The sequence below is a fragment of the Prionailurus viverrinus genome, chromosome B1 (assembly GCF_022837055.1).
Source record: "Prionailurus viverrinus isolate Anna chromosome B1, UM_Priviv_1.0, whole genome shotgun sequence".
Lineage (NCBI taxonomy): Eukaryota > Metazoa > Chordata > Mammalia > Carnivora > Felidae > Prionailurus > Prionailurus viverrinus.
In genome coordinates this window covers 70,823,239-70,850,652 of record NC_062564.1, presented here as the reverse complement: position 1 = coordinate 70,850,652, position 27,414 = coordinate 70,823,239, and the positions used below count along the sequence as shown (strand labels likewise).

The following is a 27,414-nucleotide window of genomic DNA, read 5'->3' as shown; positions in this document are numbered from 1 at the left end:
TGTTCACAGTCTTCTTAGGTTTGTTTTATATAACGTCCAGTATATGTCTACTATATCTTCCTGGGAGCAGAGTTCCCCAATACTCTTTTCAAGTCTCCCAGCATCCTCACTGAACCTGTAGCCTGGCTGCCACACCCTAGTGATTAGACATGTCACTGAGCTACTCTTAACACTTCAGTTATGTGACAGCTGCTCTACCTATTGGACTGTTTCAGACTTACTGCATTCCTGCACCAGGAACACACCTTTTCAGAGAAATATTGGTTCTTTCCCCCAGTATTTTACTTTTACTTTCTGTTATGACCCAAACCACCAAATAGTACCTTGGAAGAGCTCATGGCTGGTTAAGGGTGCTTCAGAACATAAAAAAAAAACCCAAAAAACCAAAAAAAAACCAAAAAAAACTGGTATTTGAAGCATGCTAGCTCCTTGTGAGGAAGTTTGCTTTTCCTTCTAAACATACTTATTTCCCCATTCCAGAAATGGAAGGAGGAATACTTGAGCCCCCTTTTTTATATGGACATGTCACTATATGGACTCCTTAAATATGTGGCCCTAGCTATCAGTCCCCCAATTTATATCTCCTAGTCTTTTACCACTTTCTCATTTTTCCTACCTCCTAATCCCCCTACCCACTAACTTGAACTCTGGTTAAGTGATCTAGAGAAGAAAACAAAGACGTTCTATGGAATGGGTGCTTGATTTTCAGTAGTGCCACAATCAGCTCCATTTTATGGTATGTCACGGGGTCTGGATAATTGCAGAAATTATCTAGTAATAGGGAACACCAATGTGCAAGGAATTTGGAATCTTAATATATTCGATGCAGTGGGATTGATACAAGAGATTCATTGGAAGCAGATTTTCAGAGTACTATAGAACATATCAAAATTATTTGTGAAAATAGATACAAAGGATAAATAGGATCTAGAACATTAGACTGAATTATTTATTTTTTATCAAAGAATAATTGCTATACAATATTGAATTAGTTTCATATGTACAACATAATGATTTGATACTTATATACACTAGGAAATGTTCAGTGCAGTAAGATTTGTCACCATCTCTCACCTTACAAAATTGTTACAAAATTATTGACTTTATTCCCTATGCTGAAATTTACCTGCTGTGTCTCACTTATTTTTATAAATAGAAGATTGTATCTTTTAATTCCTTTTACCTATTTCATCCATCCTCCTGCCCCCCTCCTCCAACAACCATCAGTTTGTTCTCTGTATCTATGAGTCTGTTTGTTTCGTTTTGTTTGCTTGTTTGTTTTGCTTTTAACTCCAAATATAAGTGAAATAATACAGTATTTACCTTTTACTGACTTATTTCACTTAGCATAATACTCTCTAGGTCTCCCAATGTGGTCACAAATGACAAGATTTCATTCTTTCTTGTGGTTGAGTAATACTCCATTGTATGTATTTACCACATCTTCTTTATCCATTCATCTATCAGTGGACACCTAGGTGCTTCTATACCTTGGCTATTGTAAATAATGCTGCAATTAACATTGGGGTACATATGTCTTTTTGAATTAGTGTTTTCATTTTCTTCAGATAAATACCCAGGAGCAGAATTGCAGGATGAAATGGTGGCTCTCTTTTTAATTTTTTTGGGGAACCTCCACACTACTTTCCAGTTTACATTTCCACCAATAGTGCACAAGGATTGCCTTCTGTGTACATCCTCACCAACACTTGTTACTTATTATCTTTTTGATAGTAGCCATTCTGACTGATGTTGTATGATAACTCATTGTGTTTTTGATTTGCATTTTCCTGATTGTTAGTGATGTGGAGCATCTTTTCATGTGCCTGCTGATTATCTGCATATATTCTTTGGAAAAGTATCTATTCAGGTCATCTGCCCAGTTTTTAACTGGATTGTTTTATTTTGTTTTATTTTTTTTTATGAAATTTATTGACAAATTGGTTTCCATACAACACCCAGTGCTCATCCCAAAAGGTGCCCTCCTCAATACCCATCACCCACCCTCTCCTCCCTCCCACCCCCCATCAACCCTCAGTTTGTTCTCAGTTTTTAACAGTCTCTTATGCTTTGGCTCTCTCCCATTCTAACCTCTTTTTTTTTTCCTTCCCCTCCCCCATGGGTTCCTGTTAAGTTTCTCAGGATCCACATAAGAGTGAAAACATATGGTATCTGTCTTTCTCTGTATGGCTTATTTCACTTAGCATCACACTCTCCAGTTCCATCCACGTTGCTACAAAAGGCCATATTTCATTTTTTCTCATTGCCACGTAATATTCCATTGTGTATATAAACCACAATTTCTTTATCCATTCATCAGTTGATGGACATTTAGGCTCTTTCCATAATTTGGCTATTGTTGAGAGTGCTGCTATGAACATTGGGGTACAAGTGGCCCTATGCATCAGTACTCCTGTATCCCTTGGATAAATTCCTAGCAGTGCTATTGCTGGGTCATAGGGTAGGTCTATTTTTAATTTTCTGAGGAACCTCCATACTGCTTTCCAGAGCGGCTGCACCAATTTGCATTGCCACCAACAGTGCAAGAGGGTTCCCGTTTCTCCACATCCTCTCCAGCATCTATAGTCTCCTGATTTGTTCATTTTGGCCACTCTGACTGGCGTGAGGTGATACCTGAGTGTGGTTTTGATTTGTATTTCCCTGATAAGGAGCAACGTTGAACATCTTTTCATGTGCCTGTTGGCCATCCGGATGTCTTCTTTAGAGAAGTGTCTATTCATGTTCTCTGCCCATTTCTTCACTGGGTTATTTGTTTTTCGGGTGTGGAGTTTGGTGAGCTCTTTATAGATTTTGGATACTAGCCCTTTGTCCGATATGTCATTTGCGAATATCTTTTCCCGTTCCGTTGGTTGCCTTTTAGTTTTGTTGGTTGTTTCCTTTGCTGTGCAGAAGCTTTTTATCTTCATAAGGTCCCAGTAATTCACTTTTGCTTTTAATTCCCTTGCCTTTGGGGATGTGTCGAGTAAGAGATTGCTACGGCTGAGGTCAGAGAGGTCTCCTGCTTTCTCCTCTAAGGTGTTGATGGTTTCCTGTCTCACATTTAGGTCCTTTATCCATTTTGAGTTTATTTTTGTGAATGGTGTGAGAAAGTGGTCTAGTTTCAATCTTCTGCATGTTGCTGTCCAGTTCTCCCAGCACCATTTGTTAAAGAGGCTGTCTTTTTTCCATTGGATGTTCTTTCCTGCTTTGTCAAAGATGAGTTGGCCATACGTTTGTGGGTCTAGTTCTGGGGTTTCTATTCTATTCCATTGGTCTATGTGTCTGTTTTTGTGCCAATACCATGCTGTCTTGATGATGACAGCTTAGTAGAGGCTAAAGTCTGGGATTGTGATGCCTCCTGCTTTGGTCTTCTTCTTCAAAATTCCTTTGGCTATTCGGGGCCTTTTGTGGTTCCATATGAATTTTAGGATTGCTTGTTCTAGTTTCGAGAAGAATGCTGGTGCAATTTTGATTGGGATTGCATTGAATGTGTAGATAGCTTTGGGTAGTATTGACATTTTGACAATATTTATTTTTCCAATCCATGAGCAGGGAATGTCTTTCCATTTCTTTAAATCTTCTTCAATTACCTTCATAAGCTTTCTATAGTTTTCAGCATACAGATCCTTTACATCTTTGGTTAGATTTATTCCTAGGTATTTTATGCTTCTTGGTGCAATTGTGAATGGGATCAGTTTCTTTATTTGTCTTTCTGTTGCTTCATTGTTAGTGTATAAGAATGCAACTGATTTCTGTACATTGATTTTGTATCCTGCAACTTTGCTGAATTCATGTATCAGTTCTAGCAGACTTTTGGTGGAGTCTATCGGATTTTCCATGTATAATATCATGTCATCTGCAAAAAGCGAAAGCTTGACTTCATCTTTGCCAATTTGGATGCCTTTGATTTCCTTTTGTTGTCTGATTGCTGATGCTAGAACTTCCAGCACTATGTTAAACAGCAGCGGTGAGAGTGGGCATCCTTGTCGTGTTCCTGATCTCAGGGAAAAAGCTCTCAGTTTTTCCCCGTTGAGGATGATGTTAGCTGGGGGCTTTTCATAAATGGCTTTTATGATCTTTAAGTATGTTCCTTCTATCCCGACTTTCTCAAGGGTTTTTATTAAGAAAGGGTGCTGGATTTTGTCGAAGGCCTTTTCTGCATCGATTGACAGGATCATATGGTTCTTCTCTTTTTTTTTGTTAATGTGATGTATCACGTTGATTGATTTGCGAATGTTGAACCAGCCCTGCATCCCAGGAATGAATCCCACTTGATCATGGTGAATAATTCTTTTTATATGCCGTTGAATTCGATTTGCTAGTATCTTATTGAGAATTTTTGCATCCATATTCATCAGGGATATTGGCCTGTAGTTCTCTTTTTTTACTGGGTCTCTGTCTGGTTTAGGAATCAAAGTAATACTGGCTTCATAGAATGAGTCTGGAAGTTTTCCTTCCCTTTCTATTTCTTGGAATAGCTTGAGAAGGATAGGTATTATCTCTGCTTTAAACGTCTGGTAGAACTCCCCTGGGAAGCCATCTGGTCCTGGACTCTTATTTGTTGGGAGATTTTTGATAACCGATTCAATTTCTTCGCTGGTTATGGGTCTGTTCAAGCTTTCTATTTCCTCCTGATTGAGTTTTGGAAGAGTGTGGGTGTTCAGGAATTTGTCCATTTCTTCCAGGTTGTCCAATTTGTTGGCATATAAGTTTTCATAGTATTCCCTGATAATTGTTTGTATCTCTGAGGGATTGGTTGTAATAATTCCATTTTCATTCATGATTTTATCTATTTGGGTCATCTCCCTTTTCTTTTTGAGAAGCCTGGCTAGAGGTTTGTCAATTTTGTTTATTTTTTCAAAAAACCAACTCTTGGTTTCGTTGATCTGCTCTACAGTTTTTTTAGTTTCTATATTGTTTATTTCTGCTCTGATCTTTATTATTTCTCTTCTTCTGCTGGGCTTAGGCTGCCTTTGCTGTTCTGCTTCTAGTTCCTTTAGGTGTGCTGTTAGATTTTGTATTTGGGATTTTTCTTGTTTCTTGAGATAGGCCTGGATGGCAATGTATTTTCCTCTCAGGACTGCCTTTGCTGCGTCCCAAAGCGTTTGGATTGTTGTATTTTCATTTTCGTTTGTTTCCATATATTTTTTAATTTCTTCTCTAATTGCCTGGTTGGCCCACTCATTCGTTAGTAGGGTGTTCTTTAACCTCCATGCTTTTGGAGGTTTTCCAGACTTTTTTCTGTGGTTGATTTCAAGCTTCATAGCATTGTGGTCTGAAAGTAAGCATGGTATAATTTCAATTCTTGTAAACTTATGAAGGGCTGTTTTGTGACCCAGTATATGATCTATCTTGGAGAATGTTCCATGTGCACTCGAGAAGAAAGTATATTCTGTTGCTTTGGGATGTAGAGTTCTAAATATATCTGTCAAGTCCATCTGATCCAATGTCTCATTCAGGGCCCTTGTTTCTTTATTGACCGTGTGTCTAGATGATCTATCCATTTCTGTAAGTGGGGTGTTAAAGTCCCCTGCAATGACCACATTCTTATCGATAAGGTTGCTTATGTTTATGAGTAATTGTTTTATATATTTGGGGGCTCCGGTATTCGGCGCATAGACATTTATAATTGTTAGCTCTTCCTGATGGATAGACCCTGTAACTATTATATAATGTCCTTCTTCATCTCTTGTTACAGCCTTTAATTTAAAGTCTAGTTTGTCTGATATAAGTATGGCTACTCCAGCTTTCTTTTGGCTTCCAGTAGCATGTTAAATAGTTCTCCATCCCCTCACTCTCAATCTAAAGGTGTCCTCAGGTCTAAAATGAGTCTCTTGTAGACAGCAAATAGATGGGTCTTGTTTTTTTATCCATTCTGATACCCTATGTCTTTTGGTTGGCGCATTTAATCCATTTACATTCAGTGTTATTATAGAAAGATACGGGTTTAGAGTCATTGTGATGTCTGTATGTTTTATGCTTGTAGTGATGTCTCTGGGACTTTGTCTCACAGGGTCCCCCTTAGGATCTCTTGTAGGGCTGGTTTAGTGGTGACAAATTCCTTCAGTTTTTGTTTGTTTGGGAAGACCTTTATCTCTCCTTCTATTCTAAATGACAGACTTGCTGGATAAAGGATTCTTGGCTGCATATTTTTTCTGTCTAGCACCCTGAAAATCTCGTGCCAATTCTTTCTGGCCTGCCAAGTTTCAAAAGAGAGATCAGTCACGAGTCTTATAGGTCTCCCTTTATATGTGAGGGCACGTTTACCCCTTGCTGCTTTCTGAATTTTCTCTTTATCCTTGTATTTTGCCAGTTTCACTATGATATGTAGTGCAGAAGATCGATTCAAGTTACGTCTGAAGGGAGTTCTCTGTGCCTCTTGGATTTCAATGCCTTTTTCTTTCCCCAGTTCAGGAAAGTTCTCAGCTATTATTTCTTCAAGTACCCCTTCAGCACCTTTCCCTCTCTCTTCCTCCTCTGGGATACCAATTATGCGTATATTATTTCTTTTTAGTGTATCACTTAATTCTCTAATTTTCCCCTCATACTCCTGGATTTTTTTATCTCTCTTTTTCTCAGCTTCCTCTTTTTCCATAACTTTATCTTCTAGTTCACCTATTCTCTCCTCTGCCTCTTCAAGCCGAGCTGTGGTGGTTTCCATTTTGTTATGCATTTCGTTTAAAGCATTTTTCAGCTCCTCGTGACTGTTCCTGAGTCCCTTGATCTCTGTAGCAAGAGATTCTCTGCTGTCCTTTATACTGTTTTCAAGCCCAGCGATTAATTTTATGACTATTATTCTAAATTCACTTTCTGTTATATTATTTAAATCCTTTTTGATCAGCTCATTAGCTGTTGTTATTTCCTGGAGATTCTTCTGAGGGGAATTCTTCCGCTTGGTCATTTTGGATAGTCCCTGGTGTGGTGAGGACCTGCAGGGCACTTCCCCTGTGCTGTGGTGTATAACTGGAGTTGGTGGGCGGGGCCGCAGTCCGACCTGATGTCTGCCCCCAGCCCACCGCTGGGGCCACAGTCAGACTGGTGTGTGCCTTCTCTTCCCCTCTCCTAGGGGCGGGACTCACTGTGGGGTGGTGTGGCCCGTCTGGGCTACTTGCACCCTGCCAGGCTTGTGATGCTGGGGATCTGGCGTATTAGCTGGGGTGGGTAGGCAAGGTGCTCGGGGGCAGGAGGGGCAGGCTTAGATCGCTTCTCCTTAGGTGATCCACTTCAGGAGGGGCCCTGTGGCAGCGGGAGGGAGTCAGATCCGCTGCCGGAGGTTTGGCTCCGCAGAAGCGCAGAGTTGGGTGTTTGCGCTGAGTGAGCAAGTTCCCTGGCAGGAACTGGTTCTCTTTGGGATTTCGGCTGGGGGATGGGCGGGGGAGATGGCGCTGGCGAGCGCCTTTGTTCCCCACCAAACTGAGCTCTGTTGTCAGGGGGCTCAGCAGCTCTCCCTCCCTTTGTCCTCCAGCCTTCCCGCTTTCTGAGCAGAGCTGTTAACTTATGACCTCCCAGACGCTAAGTCGCGCTTGTTGTGGGAACACAGTCCGTCAGGCCCCTCCGCTTTTGCCAGCCAGACTCGGGGGCTCTGCTTGGCCGGCGAGCCGCCCCTCCGCCCCGGCTCCCTCCCGCCAGTCCGTGGAGCGCGCACCGCCTCGCCGCCCTTCCTACCCTCTTCCGTGGGCCTCTCATCTGTGTTTGGCTCCAGCGACTCTGTTCTGCTAATCCTCTGGCGGTTTTCTGGGTTATTTAGGCAGGTGTAGATGGAATCTAAGTGATCAGCAGGATGTGCGGTGAGCCCAGCGTCCTCCTAAGCTGCCATCTTCTGTTTTATTTTGTTTTTGATATTGAGTTATATGAGTTCTAATGTGAATGTTAGCACATTTGATATTGTCCCAAAGATCCCTTAAATTATCCTACATTTTAAAATCCTTTTTTCTTTTCGCGTTCAGTTTGGGTTATTTTCACTATCTTGTCCTCTAGATTGTTGATCTATTATTCTATATCATATAATCTGCTGTTTATTCTCTCTGATGTATTTATCATTTCTGTTATTGCATTCTTCAGCTCTGGTTGGTACCTTCTTATATTTTCCAGCTTTGTTAAAGTTCTCACTGTGTTCATCCTTTCTTCTCCTGAGTTTGATAGGCATTTTTATGACCATTACTATGAACTCTTTATCAAGTAGATTGCTTTGCTCCATTCATTTAGTTCTTTTTCTGAGGTTTTGTCTTGTCTTTTATTTAGAACATATTCCTCTGTCTCTTCATTTGCCTGACTTTCTCTATATGTATTGGGTAGTTCAGATCCTTTTCCTGGTCTTGAAGGAGTAACTTTATGTAGAAGTTCTCCTGTGGGGCCCAGAAGTGCAATTCCCCCTGGTCTCCAGAACAAGGTTGCCCCAGGAATGTCCCCTGTGTAGTCTGTGTGCACTCTCCTGTTGTGGTGGGGAAATGACTGCTGTGGGTACATGATAGGTGGGAGTGGCCCTGGACCAGCTGGCTGCGATGCCTGGCTGTCATTGTGCAGATGCACTGGTGGGTAGGGTTATTATGCTGTTGGCTGTAAGGCCTAGACAAGGGCCAGGCTTGTTTGGCACTCTTGGTGGATCATGCCCTCTGACATTAGCAGTCTAAAGGGAAAATCCAAAATGGTGCTCCCCAGTGCCAAAATCAGTATGGCAGAACAAGATAGTAAAAATGGCTGCCTCCAGTGTCTCAGTTCCTGGGGAGAGAGAGGCCCAGCTTTCTCCTGCCTCTCTAGTGGGTGCATTAGTAAGGAGGCCTCCTTCACCTATAGATACGCACTTTTTGATCGTGTTTCTTGCACTGCTTTCCATGTCAAGTGAGCCAGCACATGAGCTTTTTAAAAGTGGGTTATTCTGTCACTATAGTTTCATAGTTTTCCTGAATATATGCCTTATAACTTTCCAGAGTTGGGTATTTTGGGGGCTCCTCTCTCCTGTGCAGAATCTAAGGGGTAATGTGCCTTACATGGAGTTCCAATCTTTCACTCCTCAGGGTAAATAAACTTCTGTATCTTTGAGATCCCTCCGATCCATGGAGTGCTGCACCTCGGGTGTGTTTTTTTCCTTAGCGAGACAGTGTCTCTGCCTCTTCTACCCATTTTGTTCTTCCTTGTTGCAGAGGCTCTGTTCATCCAGCTTCTCAATCCCCTTCATTGCGCTGCTTTCCATGTCACTTGAGTCAGCACCTGAGCTTCTCAATCCAGTTTCTCAATCCCCTTCAGAGGGAATTATTCCATATGCAGTTATGGATTTGTTCTGTCCATGGGAGAGGTGAGTTCAGGATCTTCTATGCCATCTTGAACTCTCCCCCAGAATTATATTATTTAAGTTTTAGTCTTCAGGCATTAAAATAATTTCCCAATGAAGAAAACTTCATCATATTTAAGAACTTCTGTATTTCAATTCTCTATGTTTGGGTTGCCAATAGAAACGCACGTGTCTTAATTCTGAACCTGCTACATTCTGAGTGATGCTTAGGGAGTTTAAAAGTTGGCCAGAAATTTTTATCTCCAGAAATAAATGTAAATTACTCTCATTGCTTACAGGCCAAATGCAATTTCTTTTTAAAAAAAAATTAATCTTTATTTATATAAGAGAGAGAGAGAGTGCAAGTGGGGGACAGGGACAGAGAGAGAGGGAGACAGGATCTGAAGCAGGCTCCAGGCTCTGAGCTGTCAGCACAGAGCCCAGTGCAGGGCTTGAACCCATGAACCGTGAGATCATGACCTGAGCCTAAGTTGGACGCTTAACCAACTAAGCCACCCAGGCGCCCCCAAATGCAATTTCTAAATCGAACATTGGACCTATGTAGTATTTGTACCCTGAGAAAGATTTCAGAATGTGAATGCATCCGAAAATAACTTAGCTTTATATATATATATATATATATATATATATATATATATATATATATATCTCAAACTTAGAGCAAATGTGTAAGCTTGATAAATTCAATAAGATTGTTACACATTGACACATAAAAGTATGTAAAAAAGAAATTAAAAAATTGTTTCTTTTTTCATTGATGGTTTTCCTGTGAAAAATATAGTTTTTGGTTTCAAAATGCATCTGTTCCAGTGTATTTTGCTTTCAAATCACAAACTTTTGCTAAGTAATTTCAATGAAATTGTTAGCAAAACCCAACTTCGGCTGCTTGCCACTGGAAAGGTAATACTCAAAAGACAGGTGCTGGCCGGAAAGGAAAGATTGCTTTATTTAGGAGTCTGGCAACCTGGGGAGACAGCGGATTGGTGTCCAAGGACCATCTCCGAGGTTCCAGGTTAAGGAGCAGGGTTTTTAAAGGGTAATTCAGGGTAGGAGATTACATATATGTTGATGAAAAGGGCAGGGAAACTTATGACTATTCATGAGGAATGGTGGAATACACACATTGAGCAAACATGCATGCAGCATACATCCCGTGTTCACTTTGGGGTGGGGACTTAACACCAGAGAAGGAAAAATGCAGCTCCTGGCGTCAGTCAGGAGGTTATTTTACGCCAAGGACAAGGGGCTATGGGCATGTTCCAAGAGCTGGCATAAACTGGAATGGGGTCTTAGGCTCATTATCTGTTAAGGAATGCAGGGCTTTGCTTGTTCATAGGCTGGAACTATATCAGTTGACCTTGAGTTCAAGCCTCTGTAGAAACAGCTAGTGGATTTGTTAGTGGGGTCTGAAAAGACACAATAGCTGATTAGGGAGAAACAATTCTCTAAAAAACAACCTTTAAACTTTCTGCTGGTTTCAGTCTCATTAACACTGTGGGGCATGGTTTCAAAATGATATGTCATTTATTTTTAGACAGCATAGGAATAGTAATTGGAAGCACAGTGAAATTTGGATTATAGGAAATTTTTGATGCTGATATTTAAAATAATACTATCCTTGCTAAGAAAAGGGAAGATATAAAAAAATGTAAGAGCAATGATAGTTTAATCTAGCTTTTAACGTGTTTTTATAATTTTAGCTGCATACATAAATCTGTCATCATACATACATAATTTTCCAGGTAAATTTAGGACTTCCTCAACCATTACAATATTTTGTTTACTAATTTGTTTGTTCACTCGCACATTTCTTTCTTTTAATTCAGCAAAAATAGTGAGGACCTACTGTTGTTAATACCACCCTATTCTCAATGCCTAGTGTGTGCCGTGTACCATTCACAAGAAAGTTGTGAATGAAAGACAAAAATAGTATCCTTGCTTTTGGATTTGATTGAATTAAAAATAAAATCTACTGTTCATGCTTCAATGGGATAGTTGTTTCCTATGGTAATGTTAAATTTTTAAAAATAAGGAATGACTTAAATTTAGTAAAATATATAGAGATTATTCCCTTCTGAACGTATTTTCATCAACTGCAGAAGGTATCTTTATCACCACGAAATCATGCGTAAGTCTTCTGGTCAAGGAATATTGCATAAGGTTATTTGCTTTTAAATGTGTGACTCAAACTGAAAAGGACAACAAAGAAAATCTTAAAGGCTTCAGTTTGAAACATTAGTAAGTTATTCTCTGCATCATTTTTTTTTATTCCTGACAGTTTCATTATCATTTTTGCTACCTCATTTTTGCTACCAGTATTTTCAAAAGTGACAAGTTTATATGATGAAATTACGACACATATTTATCTGAGAAAAATTGAGAAATTTTAGATTGGAGATTAATATAACTAAGATCACTTTTAATAATGTGTTATGTAGGGTTAGTATCTCATTTATAAGGAGTTTATTGAATCCCTCTTCATGTGATATTATAATTGCTTAAAACATTTTAATAAATTTGTACTTTTATGTACATATTAGATATGATAATTATGTGTGGAGAGTATTAACTAAATAAAAAGTTATGTTTGTATAAAATCTCTGATGAATGGAAAAAGGGGAGAGCAGCCAACTTGTTAATGAATCATGACTTACTTAAGGAATCTGAGGACTTCTTATTTCTTTCTCAGTTGTGTCACATAATTAAAAAATATTTCTGTAGAAGAGGTTCTCTCCATCAGTACACACACACACACACACACACACACACCTACTCTTTTCAAATAGAAGAATCTTCAACTATGTTTCTAAAAGAGGTTTTAATGAATAAAATGATTGAAGATTTAGTGTAACCAAATTGAAGCCCTTTGGAGTACTTTTCTATTTTATTATTTTAACATTGAAGAAATTATTCTTCTCTTACTGACATGTTTACTATATTTAAATAAACTCTCTGAATAAATATAACATCCTGTGTCACATTTTGAATAAACTGTGTAGGTAAAATTTTAAAATTATTAAAATTGCTAGCAGAATCTAAGAATATGTTTACGTAAATAAAACAGTTTAGAAAATGTGAAGCATTTATGTGTGACTTAGGTTATAATATCATATAAATTTGGTTACTTGTTTAGTTATTTATAGATACTAAAACTATACTTAGAGCTATGTAGGTGTGTATAAAATATGACTTAAAGTAAATGTATTTCTCATGTAAATATGCATCTCTTTCTTTGTGAAAAAGTAAAGTCACTGAGAAGAAACATGCTTCTTAAGTCTATTGGCAGAAGCCCGAATACTCCTTTGTTTTGATAAGTGGATTCTAAAGCACAGTTAGTGAATCTAAAACTTTAGATTTCTTAGAGAATTCTAAAGGGAGAAAGACTGGGATATCTACAGAGTCCCAGATTTTGCAGATTACTCTGAGAGTCTGAGGATAGTGCACAGATTTGATATGTAGAGCCTGTTCTCAACCTCTGTTCCAGTGAAGGTAGTCATTTTACTCTTTACAAAAGTTCACTGGTACATACTGAGACCGACTCCTCAGATAGCACTGGAAAATTTGAGCTTTAAGTGCGGGCTTCCTTCTGGCACACTTACACGGAAGGTGTGTGACTGTGAATATGATGAGTCTGTGTATGTGCGTGAGTCTGTCATGGTGGTGGAGCTTAAATGACAAACCGCTTGCTGAAAATGGCCTTTTGAAATTTCCAGTTGGGAAATTTAAGTGGAAGGTCTAAAGGTAAATTTTATATATATAAAATCTATTTTCTATCATATATAATCATTATATTCATAATTCATAATATTCACATATATAATACTCATGTACAATCAAATATTTATAATAGTCAAGTATATATATTCATGAATTTTATATATATATGTATATATATATATATATATGATTTCCCAAAGTCCTATTTAAATAATTTAGATTTTAGTTGCTACCTTTGCTGTCTTTCTCATTCGCCAGCCCCTCTTTTTTGCCAGATATTGTCATAGACACAGTGCATAAATTGGTATGGACTAGACACTAGACCTGTGGTTGCTCCGTCAAAACCAGATACCTCATCAAGACACAATTACTCTTCTAAGCTCAGCTGAGATCTCACAATTGGCAAATTGTAACGGCACATTAGAAAAGCGGTGGGGATCCTCTTTCTTAAGGTTGGCTGCTGGTAGCTAAAACAAAGTCCCATCAAAGCAGGATGGAAATGTGTTTCCATTTGGGCTATTTAATAACAAACATTCTCTAAATATGTTAATATATTGGCACTCCATATCTTTTCTTTCTTGTGTATTTTTGTATAATTATGTTTATAGAAACGTATTTTTTAAACATTCTTACTCAATGGATTGTACAAATATCTATGTGGTATAAAGTATATAATGATCAAGCTAACACTTGCATACCAGCTGAAAAAATAACATTACCAATACATGTTCATAATTGAAAAAAAATGGAAATAACCTACATATATAATGACAGGAGATGCATAAACACATTTTGGATTTTCCACTCAGTGTATCTTAATTATGTGTGCTATCCACCTCTAGACACTGCCATCTGGCTCTGGCCCAGAAAATATGTCTCAGTGTTTGTTCAGATAAAGGATAAGGTCCTGCTACCTGAAGTACTTCTAGGAAATAATGTGTTTTACTTCTTAGAGTAAGCATAACTTTTACCCAGCCATAACTTAGGGTAAGTAGAATCCATATGTATTATACTAACAAGGCAAAAACTATAGTATACCAACAGTATATATAATGACATAGTTTCCTTTTTCAGTAAAATCAGTAAATATCGATAATGGAGATCCCAAAGGTGAAGCATAGAACTCAGGAGTAAGAACAGTAGGAAATTAAGCAGTAGAGTCAAAAGCTGGCCCTTCTGTGGCCTTTTGTAATATCAGGGCTATCCTAGACACTGGGGTTAGCCTACACCTCTGTTTTTTCTAAGAGCATTTCTGATTGCTAGAGTTCAGTGTAAAATAATTGTTATGTATGTTATGGGGAATGAATGCAGATTTAATAATTCAGAGACCATCAACTGAATAATCTCTATGGCTTATGATCTGGCTGAAATACACACAATTTCTTTAGATTCTCTGAGTGTGGTTGGCTCTTCAAATTTAGTCAACAAATTAGGAATGGATGCCTTTCACCAGTAAATCTTTGGTTCATGGTAATTGTGACCATCTTTTAGATCTTGTTTGTGAGTGTGGTTTGGAGACAGAGTCTGTCTCATTGAGGAGATAAATGCCTCAGTCATTTATAAACCACCGTCTTTGGAAATAGAATCCACGGGGAAGTCAAAGGTTAGAAATACCAGAAGATTTCCGTAATCCACATATTGTGGTAATGTGGTCTGTGTTATGGTTAAATATTGGATTTTTATTCATTGGTATTTCAGCTGAGAACTCTCACAAGCCTGGAAGCGCCTGAGATAAATGTTGGTTTGCGCTTTGATCCTTTGACATAAAATAACCTGTCAAAAGTTTATTCCATGACATAAGCCTTGTTATATGGGCAACATTTTCAAGCCCTAAATGTTCAGGTAACCCGATGGTCTAATCAGTTGCTATTAAATTGTTTTGCCAAACAGAGATAATAGTCAACTGATTAGACCATCAGATTTTTTAAATATCCTTTTGAAGAGATGTTTTATGAATAGAAAAAAAATTAAATATACCCTGTCCTTAATTTTTATTCTCAGGTTGGAGAGACAAGATGCAAAAAGGTTTGCACCTCCAAGTCTGACCTGAGGTCTAATGACTTCAGCATTGTTGGAAGCTTACCAAGAGATTTCGAATTATCCAATTATGACTGCTATGGAAAACCTATTGAAGTCAACAATGGGCTTGGGAAATCTCAGGCAAAGAACAACAAGAAGCCGCCCCCTGCCAAACCTGTTATTCCAACAGCAGCTAAGCGAATTGATCTTTACGCAAGAGCATTGTTTCCTTTCTGCTTCTTGTTCTTCAATGTTATATATTGGTCTATATATTTATGATAAATCTTTTCATTTGTGTAAAATAAAATCCCATGTCATTGTGACCAACCTCTTTCATAAATGCCAGTCTGAAAAATTTTGCATTTTCATAGCAATATATTGCATTTTGGATGCCATGTGATTGTAATAAAAATGTGGCACCTAACTTTCGAATGGCAGCATGATCTTGTTACGTCTGTGCTCTACTGATGATGTATATATGTATAGCAAACATATTGCTTTAGGAATAAATGAAGGATAAGCATACTCCATACAATAAAATCTAAACCGTTCTCTTCGGTTAGTGTAAATTGCAAATATTTCACATAAATTCTGATAATAAAATGATGTGCACGCTGGATCCTGTTATGATGACCACTCTAATGTATGTAGTATTTCGGATTTCCTTCCTTGTAACTTTCAGAGAAAGCCATCTTATTCTTGTATAATTTTAGATGGTACTATCACAGATTAAGCAAAAATTATATTACATATTGTTTAAACTTTGTAAGTAGAAATATATTAACTATAATTATGTGGGCTCTGTGGAGAAATAAAGTTCAAAAAGTTACTAGTTTGTAAAATCAGCTCATTTTAAAGTGTGTCTGTGTTGTCAAAATGCCAGGTTATGAAACACGGTAAGCATTTTTGAAACAGAGGGACATCTGGATTTACATAAATTCATACTGAATTCTGGCTTCTGATAAAAATAAAGGATAGATACATTGATTAAATGTTTCTGACAAAAGAAATTCTATTTAATCCATCTTAAAGCCTAAATATATTTTCATGGATTTCATTTTGTTGATATAGAATATACAAAATCATTGTGCCTTAAAGAGTCATAAATATTTTAAATTGGAATATAATAATGGATATATGATTCCACATAATTTTTAAGAAACCAAGAGGAAAATACGCTATTATTAGAAGTAACGAGTTTGAAAAAAAAATCTTTGAAGGATTTTAGCTTCTTTATTTTATTAAAATGCTTACATATTTTACAGTAAAACTAAATTTTTTTAATTCATTTCTTTTTTATTTGAATAATTTCGGATTTGTTATAAAACATTTAAAGATTAAGTATATAATGTCTTTGTCTATGTTAGGCCTTCTAGTTGTATTTTTGTTCTTGCTACAAGTCTAGATTACTTAGATTTATTTACTTTGATCTTCAGTTTGAAAGTAGGCAATTTCTGGTCTATAAGTGTCCTATATCCTAGTGGTATCCACCCAATGTACCTTTTTATTTCTCCATAGTTGAAATTGGAATTATCAGTAATTCATATAACACAAACATAAGACCAAATAAGTATATTTACATTATTTGGAGAGTTCTGTCGCAGATGAGAGTTTATATGGTTAATTCGACAATAAAGTGTGTTTAAATATTGTTTATGCAAATTGCTATGTGTCATTCAATGCTATTTTATTAAAGACTTTAACTTTTAAAAATTTTCACCGATTACCAAATTTTTAAAAAAATAAGATGTAATCTAATCCTCTGTAGAACTTCAGCACCCCCTAGTTGCAAAAGCTCAGGCATCTGAATAGTTTTAAAATGCCACAAGTAACCCCACTGATGGACTTCAATATCCTGCAAGGACCCAAGGCAGTAACATCTTAATGGAACCATGCTAGGAAGAAAATGCCTTGAGTAAGACTTAAACCATTTACAACTTTTATTTATAAAAATGGCATTTGCTTATAATACATTTTTTATATTTCTGCAAATTTCACTCATATTCAGAAGTTTGATTTAGATATAGAGTTTTAAGTGGGAAATGTACCAAATGGAAGACAGGTTTCATTATACAAGAATTTATTTATTGAAAATAATGTGAATGAATTCCTTTCTGTAATATTTTAGCCTCCTAAGATCAATTTTAATACCAAACTAAATACATAGCCATCTAAGGATTAAGTGTGTATATAGAACTTCAAGTGGGACATTAGACAGTGATCATAACAATGAAGTCCAATTAGTGTCCACTTAACAGTTGTTCTATAATTATTAGCTCAAGGACTTAGTCGCTTAACCCCAGGGTAGTTCTGGTCTGTGTCTTTAAATATTATGTCTTTCTAGGAGACTTGCAGTGTATTTACCTGTATCTCAGTATCTCAGATCCAGTGTCTCCAAAATAAAAATTATCTTGTCCTCACAATCAGTAGGTTCTCTTATTCCCTATTCCTGTTAAAGCCGTCCCTGTTGCAGTCAGCCATATTAAATCTTCTTTCCTTCTCTCACTCTATACCCGTTCAAGTACCGAGGCATATAGATTCTCCCTCTCACACCTACCACTTCCTCCTCTCTGTTTCTGCTGACACAACCCTAATTCACTTGCCCTTTCCCATTCCTTATCAGACTGTTACAGCAGTCTCGCTCCACTAGAACTCAGCTTATTATTATTATTATTTTCATCAGGTAGGCTTCACACCCAATGCGGGGCTTGAACTCACGATCCTGAGCTCAAGAGTCACATGCTCCACTGACTGAGCCATCCAGGCACCTCAAATCAGCTTCTTTTTGAACTGTGTGATACTCATTTTTTTTTAATTACCCAAGTAAGATATGAATACCTTGATGTATTAGAAACCAAGATGTATTTCGAGTAAGCACTCAAAGTTGCTGTCATGGCAGCTGCTCTCCAAGCTCTTTTCTCTTTTCCCCAGAGGTCACCACCTTAGGCATCTGCCTTAGGCATTTACAACTCTATCCATTTTTTTAAATCAAATTTTTAATTAAAAATTTTTTAACATTTATTTATTTTTGAGAGAGACACATAAACAAAGCATGAGTGGGCGAGGGGCAGAGAGAGAGAGGGAGACACAGAATCCCAAGCAGGCTCCAGGCCCTGAGCTGTCAGCACAGAACCTAATGTGGGCCTTGAATCCACGAACCCCAAGATCATGACCTGAGCCAAAGTTGGACCCTTAAATGACTGAGCCACCCAGGCACCCTTATCCAGTTGTGTTTTTTTAAATGTTCATTTATTTATTTTTGAGAGAGAGCACAAGTCAAGGAGGGATACAGAGAGAGAGGGAGACACAGATTCCAAAGCAGGCTCCAGACTCTGAGCTGTCAGCCCAGAGTGGGGTTCAAACCCATGAACCGTGAGATCATGACCTGAGCCAATGTTGGGCACTTAACTGACTAAGCCACCCAGGTGCCCCCCCATCCAATTTTTAAATATGAAAGATAATTTAATGTAATGGGATTTAACATAAAGGGGATTTTACCATATGTTTGGTTTTGCAATTAGCTTATTTTTTATTTAATATGTCTTGGAGATCTTTCTTTGTGAGGACATATTGGACATTCATAGGTCTATCTTCTGTCTCCTATTATTTTATAGCATGAATATGCCTGAATGTAGCTTCCTCTTAAACAGAAATTTGTGCACATATGAGTATTCTTCCATGAGACAAATGCCAGAAGTGAAGTTACTTAGTTGAAAGATGTATACATTTTAGATTTGGGGAGTTCTCCCAGATTTCCCTCCTAAAAGCTACAAATGTAGCTTTTCATCATGATAAACTCTCACAACCTAGTCATCTCTTAACCTATCTTATGTCATTGACATATTACTTTTATAGCTTTTTTGAAATTGTTTCAGACTTTTAGAAAGCTTGCAAAAATATTCCAAAGAATTCCTGTGTACCATTTATCCAGTTTCCTCAAATGTGAATATTTTATCATATTTGCTTTATTCCCCACTACTGTGTGTGTATGCATGTGTGCGTGTGTGTGTGTAAGTGTGCGTGTAAGTGCGTGTGTGTGTCCTTGAGACATTTTTTTTCTGAAACATTTAAAATAAAGTTGCATGAAGATATGTGATGTCCCTTTACCTCTACGAACTTCAGTGTACGTTTCCTAAACAAGAACCTGTTACCACCATAATGCCAAGTATCCATATCAAGAAATTAACATTAATAAAATGCTATATTCTAGAGACTTTATTCCAATTTGCCAATTGCCCCACTGTGTTCGGAGGGGGTGTTCAAGATCCAATCCAGTTTCATATATTTCACTTAATTATCATGACGTTAAGTTCTGTAAAATAAAACTGTGATCGTGGCATTCTGGTCAAACATCTCAAGTGCCTTGTGTTGCCCAATGAGCTAAGTAAAAAAAATCCTCTTTCTGACATGAGATTCTCTCCTGTTAAATGTTTAATTTATCCCTGAAGCTATTTCTCATACTACTCCTCTGCTCACATTTTGAAATCCAACCAAATTGATTTTGACCTTTATGTTTCATTTAGTAGTGATTGGAGTGTCAAGTTCAGCCAGGTACCTTGCCTTACAGGAAAGTGGTTTATGTTTCACTATTTCTTTTACGTGTGCCAGCCTTGGATGTCATGTCTTTAAATACTCCTTTTAACTGATGTGTTTTCACTCAACATTGTCTTTTAGTCATATGGTTACATCTCTATTGAAAAATAAAGTTAAAATATTTCCCATTACATACACAGTGTTTAACTTAAGCTGCTCTAAAAACAACTCAATTTATCATCTATTACACTGAAAACTTCAGCTTACGCAAATAGTTGAATATAAAATTTTAAAGTACCAAGCCTAGGGGTGCCTGGGTGGCTCAGTCAGTTAAGCGTCTGACTTCGACTCAGGTCAAGATCTCACAGTTTGTGATTTCAAACCTCGCATTGGGCTCTGTGCTGACAGCTCAGAGCCTGGAGCCTGCTTCAATTCTGTGTCTCCCTCCCTCTGCCTCTCCCCTTCTTGCTCTCTCTCTCTCTCAAAAATAAATAAATATTAAAAATACAATACCAAGCCTGTGATAAATGGTTAGAAATATTTTTGATAACTTTTACTCAATGCTTTCTCGTTAGAATATTACCTTGCTTTAGAATAGCAGATTTATTCCAATTATATTTTCACATTAAATGCATATGTTTATATAACATATTAATAATTTAGCATTCATTAACTCACCCTCACTTTTTAACTAAACAGACTTTCTTGTGACTAATATTAATGGATAATATGAATGGTATATTCAAGGTTGGTTATAATCTTAGTGTGTGTATACACATATATACAGACATTTAATATTTTATATTTAATATGTTTTATATTTTCTCTACATATATACCCATATATTGTTATATATGCATATATATTATTTTATTTTGTCCTTACTCAGCAAGAACAATGAAATTTTGGAATTTCTATATTCTAAACAATAAATACCATTTACATTTCCACAAGTACTTTAAAATTTCTCACATCTCACATATCATACCCCAGACAATTCTTTCTAAACCCTCTTTAGCCTAGAATACTGAAAAAAAAAACGTAGCTCGGTAAATGCTTCTTGGGTATTTAATATCTTAATAGGTGTTAACCAAAAACTGTGAAGACAGAGATTCCATTCCTAAATGAGAGTCAACAGTGTGAGAAGGAAATATATGTTAAATTCCCAAATCACTATAAAACAAATCAGAATGCATAATGCATATTATCAAAGCATAAGGAGGAACAAAATCATTTGTGTAAAAGGAAAAAAGCCTGTCTTAAGAAAAAGTAAGTAAGAAATACTTTAATATACCCATTAATAAAGGCCATTTTACCATTGATCATAGAATTTTGAAGCTAGACATTAGCTAAAAAAAGAAAATTATGATGCGTAAAGTGCAGAAACGTTGCAATTAAAAATGTCGAAGTGCTATTTGAATTTTATTTCCTAGTTAACATTGCTGAGGAAATAATGAACAGTAAAGGAAATTTTCCTTAGCTGATGATGTAATGCACTTTACCTAATGTTTGTTTCTTAACTAAAACTCCCATCTGATCTTAATCCTGTAGCTTGAAACATTTTTCAGTAAATCCCAATTTGCAGCCTGAGGCAACTGCAGTTCAATTAATATCATTCACAGCGAGGCTGTCAAAAGGAGTCAGAGCCCTCCACCCCTTCAGCAAGAATGCAGTCAAACTACAGGTCCTTTCCCAATTACCTCATCAAACAGGGATTTTATTAGTCAATTAGCATTGCCTCACCCTATGCCATCGATGACACATAACAGAAACCCCATTTGGTGAAACGGTAAACAAGATGAAGAGGCAAATGATTTCAGTTTTTGAAAAGCTCAGCTCAGTTCACTGTATGTTCCCATGGGATATTCTTTTAAGTGTTTATTAGAGTTGGAAGTATAGCAGGAGGGAAATGGCATTTAACAATAGTAAACACCCTGTCCACTTCTCTTTGAGGACTGCGACCTCACGCCATATAGCTTTTAGGTATCTCCTCCTTAGGACACAAGCACACAAGCACATCCGCTTGCTTTGCTAACAGGGTTTTTTTTTGTTGTTGTGTTGTTTTGTTCTGTTTTTTTTTTTTTTTGTTTTTTTTTTTTTTTTTTTTTTTATAAATCTAAGTCAGAATTTTCAGGCTTGTCAGCTACAAAGATGATCTTTAACTTATTAACTGGGAGAATTATATGGAACTCATTAAGAGGGAATACCTAATAAAGTCTGCCTTAGACTATTATAAAGCCTCATTCTAAACACAGCTGCACTTGTCTGGTTCATTCATTTGTGTACTCAAAAGCCCTTTCATTCAAAAATCACTGGAGTTTCCAATCAGTCCACGGGCATCTTAGAAGCTTCCAAATTTCTAGATGAATTAATTTAAATGTCTAAAGAAAAATGTGAACTTTCCTAATGAATATATGCGGGACATGCATCATATAAAAATAATCTTAGGGTCTAAACAAAGACGAAAGCCAATTATTGTATTATATAGGGAGGCGGGAGTGGGTAGCAGAAAGACTGAAAGTTATAGGACCTAGGTTATAGTTCTGAGTTTGCCATATACAATCCTGCAAACCTTCTCAAAGAATCTTTTTCTCCGTTACGCTATTTTTAAAGAGGGAATAAAAATAATGCAAGAATGACCAATTACAACATGTAAGCCTGCCTTTTATAGTCCATTATAGACGAGGATTTGGGAACATAGAATCGAGGCTAGAATCCTATTTGCTAGTGTAAATCTTGGCAAGTCATTCAACATCTGTGGGCCACAATTTGCCTATTTCTAACTCAGGGGTCGCAATGACAACCTCGTAACGTTTTTGTGGCGTTTTAATTTGTTGTTATAGGTAACATGCTCAGCAGAGTCCCCAGCACATAGTACGTGTAATAAATTATGGTTCTTATCATTTCATTTTACCTCTTACCACTATACACTATTTCTAAGGAAGCTGCCACTTTTCAAAAGTTCTTTATTAAAATAACGAGTATTGGGCTAAAAAATACACTGACATTTTGACAATAGATTCACATTATGTCTGTCCTTCAGGTATTTTAGCACTCATAATCATCGAGATCAATTTGGAGTATAAAGGACTTTAAAAATAGAAACATCAGGAACTATAAATTGCCTATTAAAATATTCTTGGAATGTGTAAAAAAAATCTTCGGACTATTTACTTGGAAGTCCATAATGTAAACATTAGGTTGTGGGTAACAGAATATAGTAATGCCAAAAACTCAGAATCCACATATTTAAGGGTCATATTCTACATGTATCCTATACAAATAGATAAATGAGAATATTATAGATTTTTAAAAAAATAATACAGAAAAGAATTTTCTAGATATGTTACCCATCTTGTTGAAATTGAGCTTAGTCTCTAATAACCCATGAATGTATGGTAGTAATACAAGATAATTAATGCTCGTAACAATTATCCTGGAGAACTGCACGATTCTCAAGTTCTTTCTGAAACATAGAGGGACTACTAAATTATGTTCAGTAGAATTTTCATTTTAATATATCTTATTGTACTTTAATTCTTTGAAGATTGGTAACCCAACTATGTACTGAACATATTCTCAATTAACCCAAATATCCAATTAACCCAATTCCGTATAAATGATAATGTGTTGCATTCTGAACTAATATTGAAAATATATGAGGCCAACCCCTAAGTAACAAAATTATATTGAACTTCTTAAGGCAACATAATTTATATGATAGCCATAGTATTTATCCATTTATGAAGAAACTTTTGTTAAAAACTTGACATTTAACAGGTGTAATGCTGTGAAAATATTAAAGTAAAAACTTAGTATACGTGTGTGTGTGTGTGTGTGTGTGTGTGTATGAATAGGTGTAAGTGAATATATATAATATATTATATATATATATATATGTATGTGTACACACACACACACACACACACACATAGTATAGTAACAATTGGTGTTTTATTTGCAACTAAGACATACTATATTTTGCCCTTTATGAAGTACTAAAGGGTACCTATTTTATGTATATATGGAACAGTTTCACATTAAGGTTACATTAGAAGCTCTTTGAGAGAATGCCTATTTAAGGATCAAATAAAATCAGTGTGTGCTAATTGATATGAACCAGATGGCCCATAGCGAAAAACTTAGTCTCAACAGATTGTTCCATTTATTTATTTGTGTGCTATTCACTGAAAACACTCCCATTCTTGTATACGCCCCAGGTTAATTCTGCCCCACCTCATAAAATGAACTATAGCTTCTCCCCACATCATTCTATACATCAAGAACAACTCCTGTTTTTTACATTCCAAAGGGCTCAGGAAGGAAACACACCCAGCTGCCTCCCCATTTCTCTTAGTCCAGTTCTTTTGAGTTTGCCCACAATTCAGGTTAAATCTAACTCCTTCCACCAAACGCTGTGTCAGTCCTGTCCTCCAATGCAGGTTGGCAACTGCAGAATATCCTGTCTTGGTAGGATTCCTTCTCTTGGTGTCTATTCGTGAGTCATCATCCTTGATCCCAGCCCAGATGGCAGCCCTTCTTCTTCCATTCTTCCACTTCCATGGCTCAACCTCCTCTCGTGCCCTCAGGTCCATATGTTTCCGCATGTGTCCTCTGTGCCCCCTGGAATGCCCATGCTGGTATAAATAAAATCTTATCATCCTTAAGCTTTATGTGTGTGTGTTTTAATGTTTATTTATTTATTTATTGGGAGAGAGAGGATGAGTGGTGGAGGGGCAGAGAGAGAGAGAGACAGAGAGAGGGAATCCCAAGCAGACTCCACACTGTCAGCACAGAGCCCAACATAGGACTGGAACTCAGGAACTGTGAGATCCTGACCTGAGCCGAAATTGAGAGTTGGTCGCTTAACCAACTGAGCCACCCAGGCGCCCCAAGCTTTATGTGTTTTATTCATTCCCCTGCCTTGCCCGTACTTAATCAAAAGTGGTTATCAACTATATCAGTTTCAGATGGGCCCTGTTTATCTTCCCTCACAACGTACGGGGTAAGGGACCTGAATTAGTGTCTTGCTTGGTCTCCAGTAGTTTTCCAGATTATTTCTCTACCAATGTATTTTAGACCATTGGAGCCAGTATAAGAAATCACCATAGACTGGATGAACAACAAACATTTATTTCTCACAGCCCTCGAGTCTGATAGTTTGAGATTAGGGTGCCAGCACAGTTCTTAGGGAACTCTTCCTGGCATACAGAGGGCCATGTTTCTGTGGTGTCCTCACATGGCAAAAAGAGAGCTCGTTAGCTCTCTAGCCTCTTCTAGGAGAAATAATCCCATTCATGAGAACTCCACCCTCATGACCTAATTACTTCGCCAAAGCCTAATCTCTAAACACCTTTACATTGGGATTAGGATTTCAACATATGAATTTGGGGGAGCCCAAACATTCACACCACTGCACTATACAAAACTACTTTTCTTTTTCTTTTTTTTTTTTGATGCTTGAATTATCTTCCTTTATTATGCTTTTAAACAGGTGTGTGTATCTATGAAAGAGAGATCTGTGGGAATGGAAAACAATCAGAAAAATGGTAAAGGAAATATAATAATTACTTATTTTCCAACACTGAGAATTAAATCACTCTAACTTTCTGAAATATTTGATTTGAATTTTTTAATTCATTTTATTGATAAGTAACATATGAATACTTTGTCTTATTTGGTTTTTTAATTAGAACTATGAAACCTGATAAAGGGAAACCTCACTAAAATGGATCCAGGAGACCAGAAGGGGAAGCTCCTAGGCCCTACCACTTGTCATCCATTGCAGCCGGGCAGGAAGAGACATAACTTGCAAATGATAATACTTTAGCTACTACTTTACTACCCAGCAGGAGGAAAAGGTTTTGCTCCTCCCCCAGCAACAACTCAGCCAATGAGAGACTGTCACAACTCAGCCAATGAAAAGCCACTGCATTTCAAACTCCCAGTTTACTCCAATGAACTTTTTGTTTATAACAGACCTCCTGTTGTGTTTATAATGTAAACAACATGCTATGTTTTGTTTATAACAGCCCTTCTATAACAATCCCCATCCTCTATAAGGCACATAACTTTCTTTTGTTCTCCAGACTTGCCTAAGATTTGCCATAGCTTGTTTGTCCTGAATTGCCAATTTTCTGCTATTTCGGAATAAATTCACTGTTGCTGCTAAAATAACAGTTTTATTTTTAAAGTTAACAGAACCTAAAGTATAAACTTGAAATTGTCACCTGTTATTTATCTAGAGTCTCTGCAGTTATGCCTAGAGGCAATTATGATTATCAGTAGGTTTGTATTTTTCCAAATATTATCTTATGATATTAAAGAAAAAATATACAAATAGTAGTGTTTTAAAATTTACATAAATGATATCTAAGTATATATATCACACACAATATTAGATTTTTATTTATTTTTTTATTTTTTAATGTTTATTTTTGAGAAAGAGACATACAAAGCGTGAGTGGGAGAGAGGCAGAAAGAGAGGGCGACGCAGAATCCGAAGCAAGCTCCAGGCTCTGAGCTTTTAGCACAGAGCCCGATGCAGGGCCCAAATCCTAGAACTGTGACATCGTGACCTGAGCCAAATTCGGATGGTTAACCGACTAAGCCACCCAGGTGACCCTGTGAGAATGATTTTTTTAAATGCTTATTTATTTATGCTTGTTTATTATGCTTATTTATTATTTATGATATAGAGAGAGTATCCGAGCAAGAGAGAGAGGCAGAGACAGAGGGAGACAGAGGATGGGAAGCAGGCTCCACATATCAGCGCAATGCCCAATGCTGGGTTTGAACCCGAGAACCAGGAGATCATGACTTGAGACAAAATCAGGAGTTGGAGGCTAAACTGAGCCACCCAGATGCCCTGGAATGATTTTGTGTAGTACATAACTACAGGTAGAACACCTGCACATTAAAAAAGTAATTTATAATACAAAGTTTTTTGTAGGATAACTATATCAATTTACACACCTAACATTGTATAAAAGAACTTATTTTCACCCTCATTCAGCAAGAGATACAGTCAGAATTTAACAATTAGAAATTTACCAAGCTAAAGTGCTAAATACATTCATTGTCTCAATTTGAAGCTATTGACATAATTACATTGTTTTTTCTTCTGTAAACTATTATGTAGTTACTGTGTTAGAAGATTTTCTAAAGCAAAATAATACCTGTATTCCTGACATAAGCAGTTTTTTCTGTGATGTATTATTTTTAGCATGATCCTTTTTGTATTTAATATTGTCTTTTAAAAATTATGAAAAATTGCTATATCTGTATTTATATGTGAGATGGGCCAAAATAATATCATTTTCTTGCGCCATCCATATTCTGTTCATGCATAAAGATTATACTAGTATCATAAAATGAGTTGAATATCTTCCTGTTTCTTTCTAGAGTCTGGAAGAAATTAAATAAGCCCAGAATTAATGGTCTCAGAGTTTTCTAGAACTCCCATAAAACAGACCCAGTCTTATGCTATTGAGGATACAATGGGGGACGTTTATAAATCTGAGTGCATTTGAGCAAAAAAAGGATTGGTTTATTCAGGATTTTTCCTGGTTAGATAAATTTTGATAATTCATATATTTCTGGGAAATTACCGATTGCATTTAGCTTTTTTTTTTTTGCTTTTCTACAGTTTTTTAAAAATATTTATTTACTTATTTTCAGATAGAGAGAGAGATAGAGAGAGACCAGAGTAGGGTGAGAGAGAGAGAGAGAGAGAGAGAGAGAATCCAAAGCAGGCTCCACACTGTCATCACGGATCCCAATGTGGGGCTCCATCCCATGAACTGTGAGATCATGACCTGAGCTGAAACCAAGAGTCAGATGCTTAATCTACTGAG

The 27,414-nt window shown here is 36.9% G+C and overlaps 1 protein-coding gene across 3 annotated transcripts in view; it reads left to right on the top strand.

Moving 5' to 3' along the window:
* GLRB (glycine receptor beta) overlaps positions 1–16,687 on the top strand; it is a 101,921-nt gene extending 85,234 nt beyond the window's left edge. For all 3 annotated transcript variants that reach the window (XM_047854725.1, XM_047854724.1, XM_047854726.1), the window contains one exon: positions 15,008–16,687. In XM_047854725.1, the coding sequence (XP_047710681.1) occupies positions 15,008–15,304 (297 nt within the window). In that variant the 3' untranslated portion in view covers positions 15,305–16,687. The remainder of the gene's footprint in view (positions 1–15,007) is intronic.
* Positions 16,688–27,414: the final 10,727 nt, after the last annotated feature.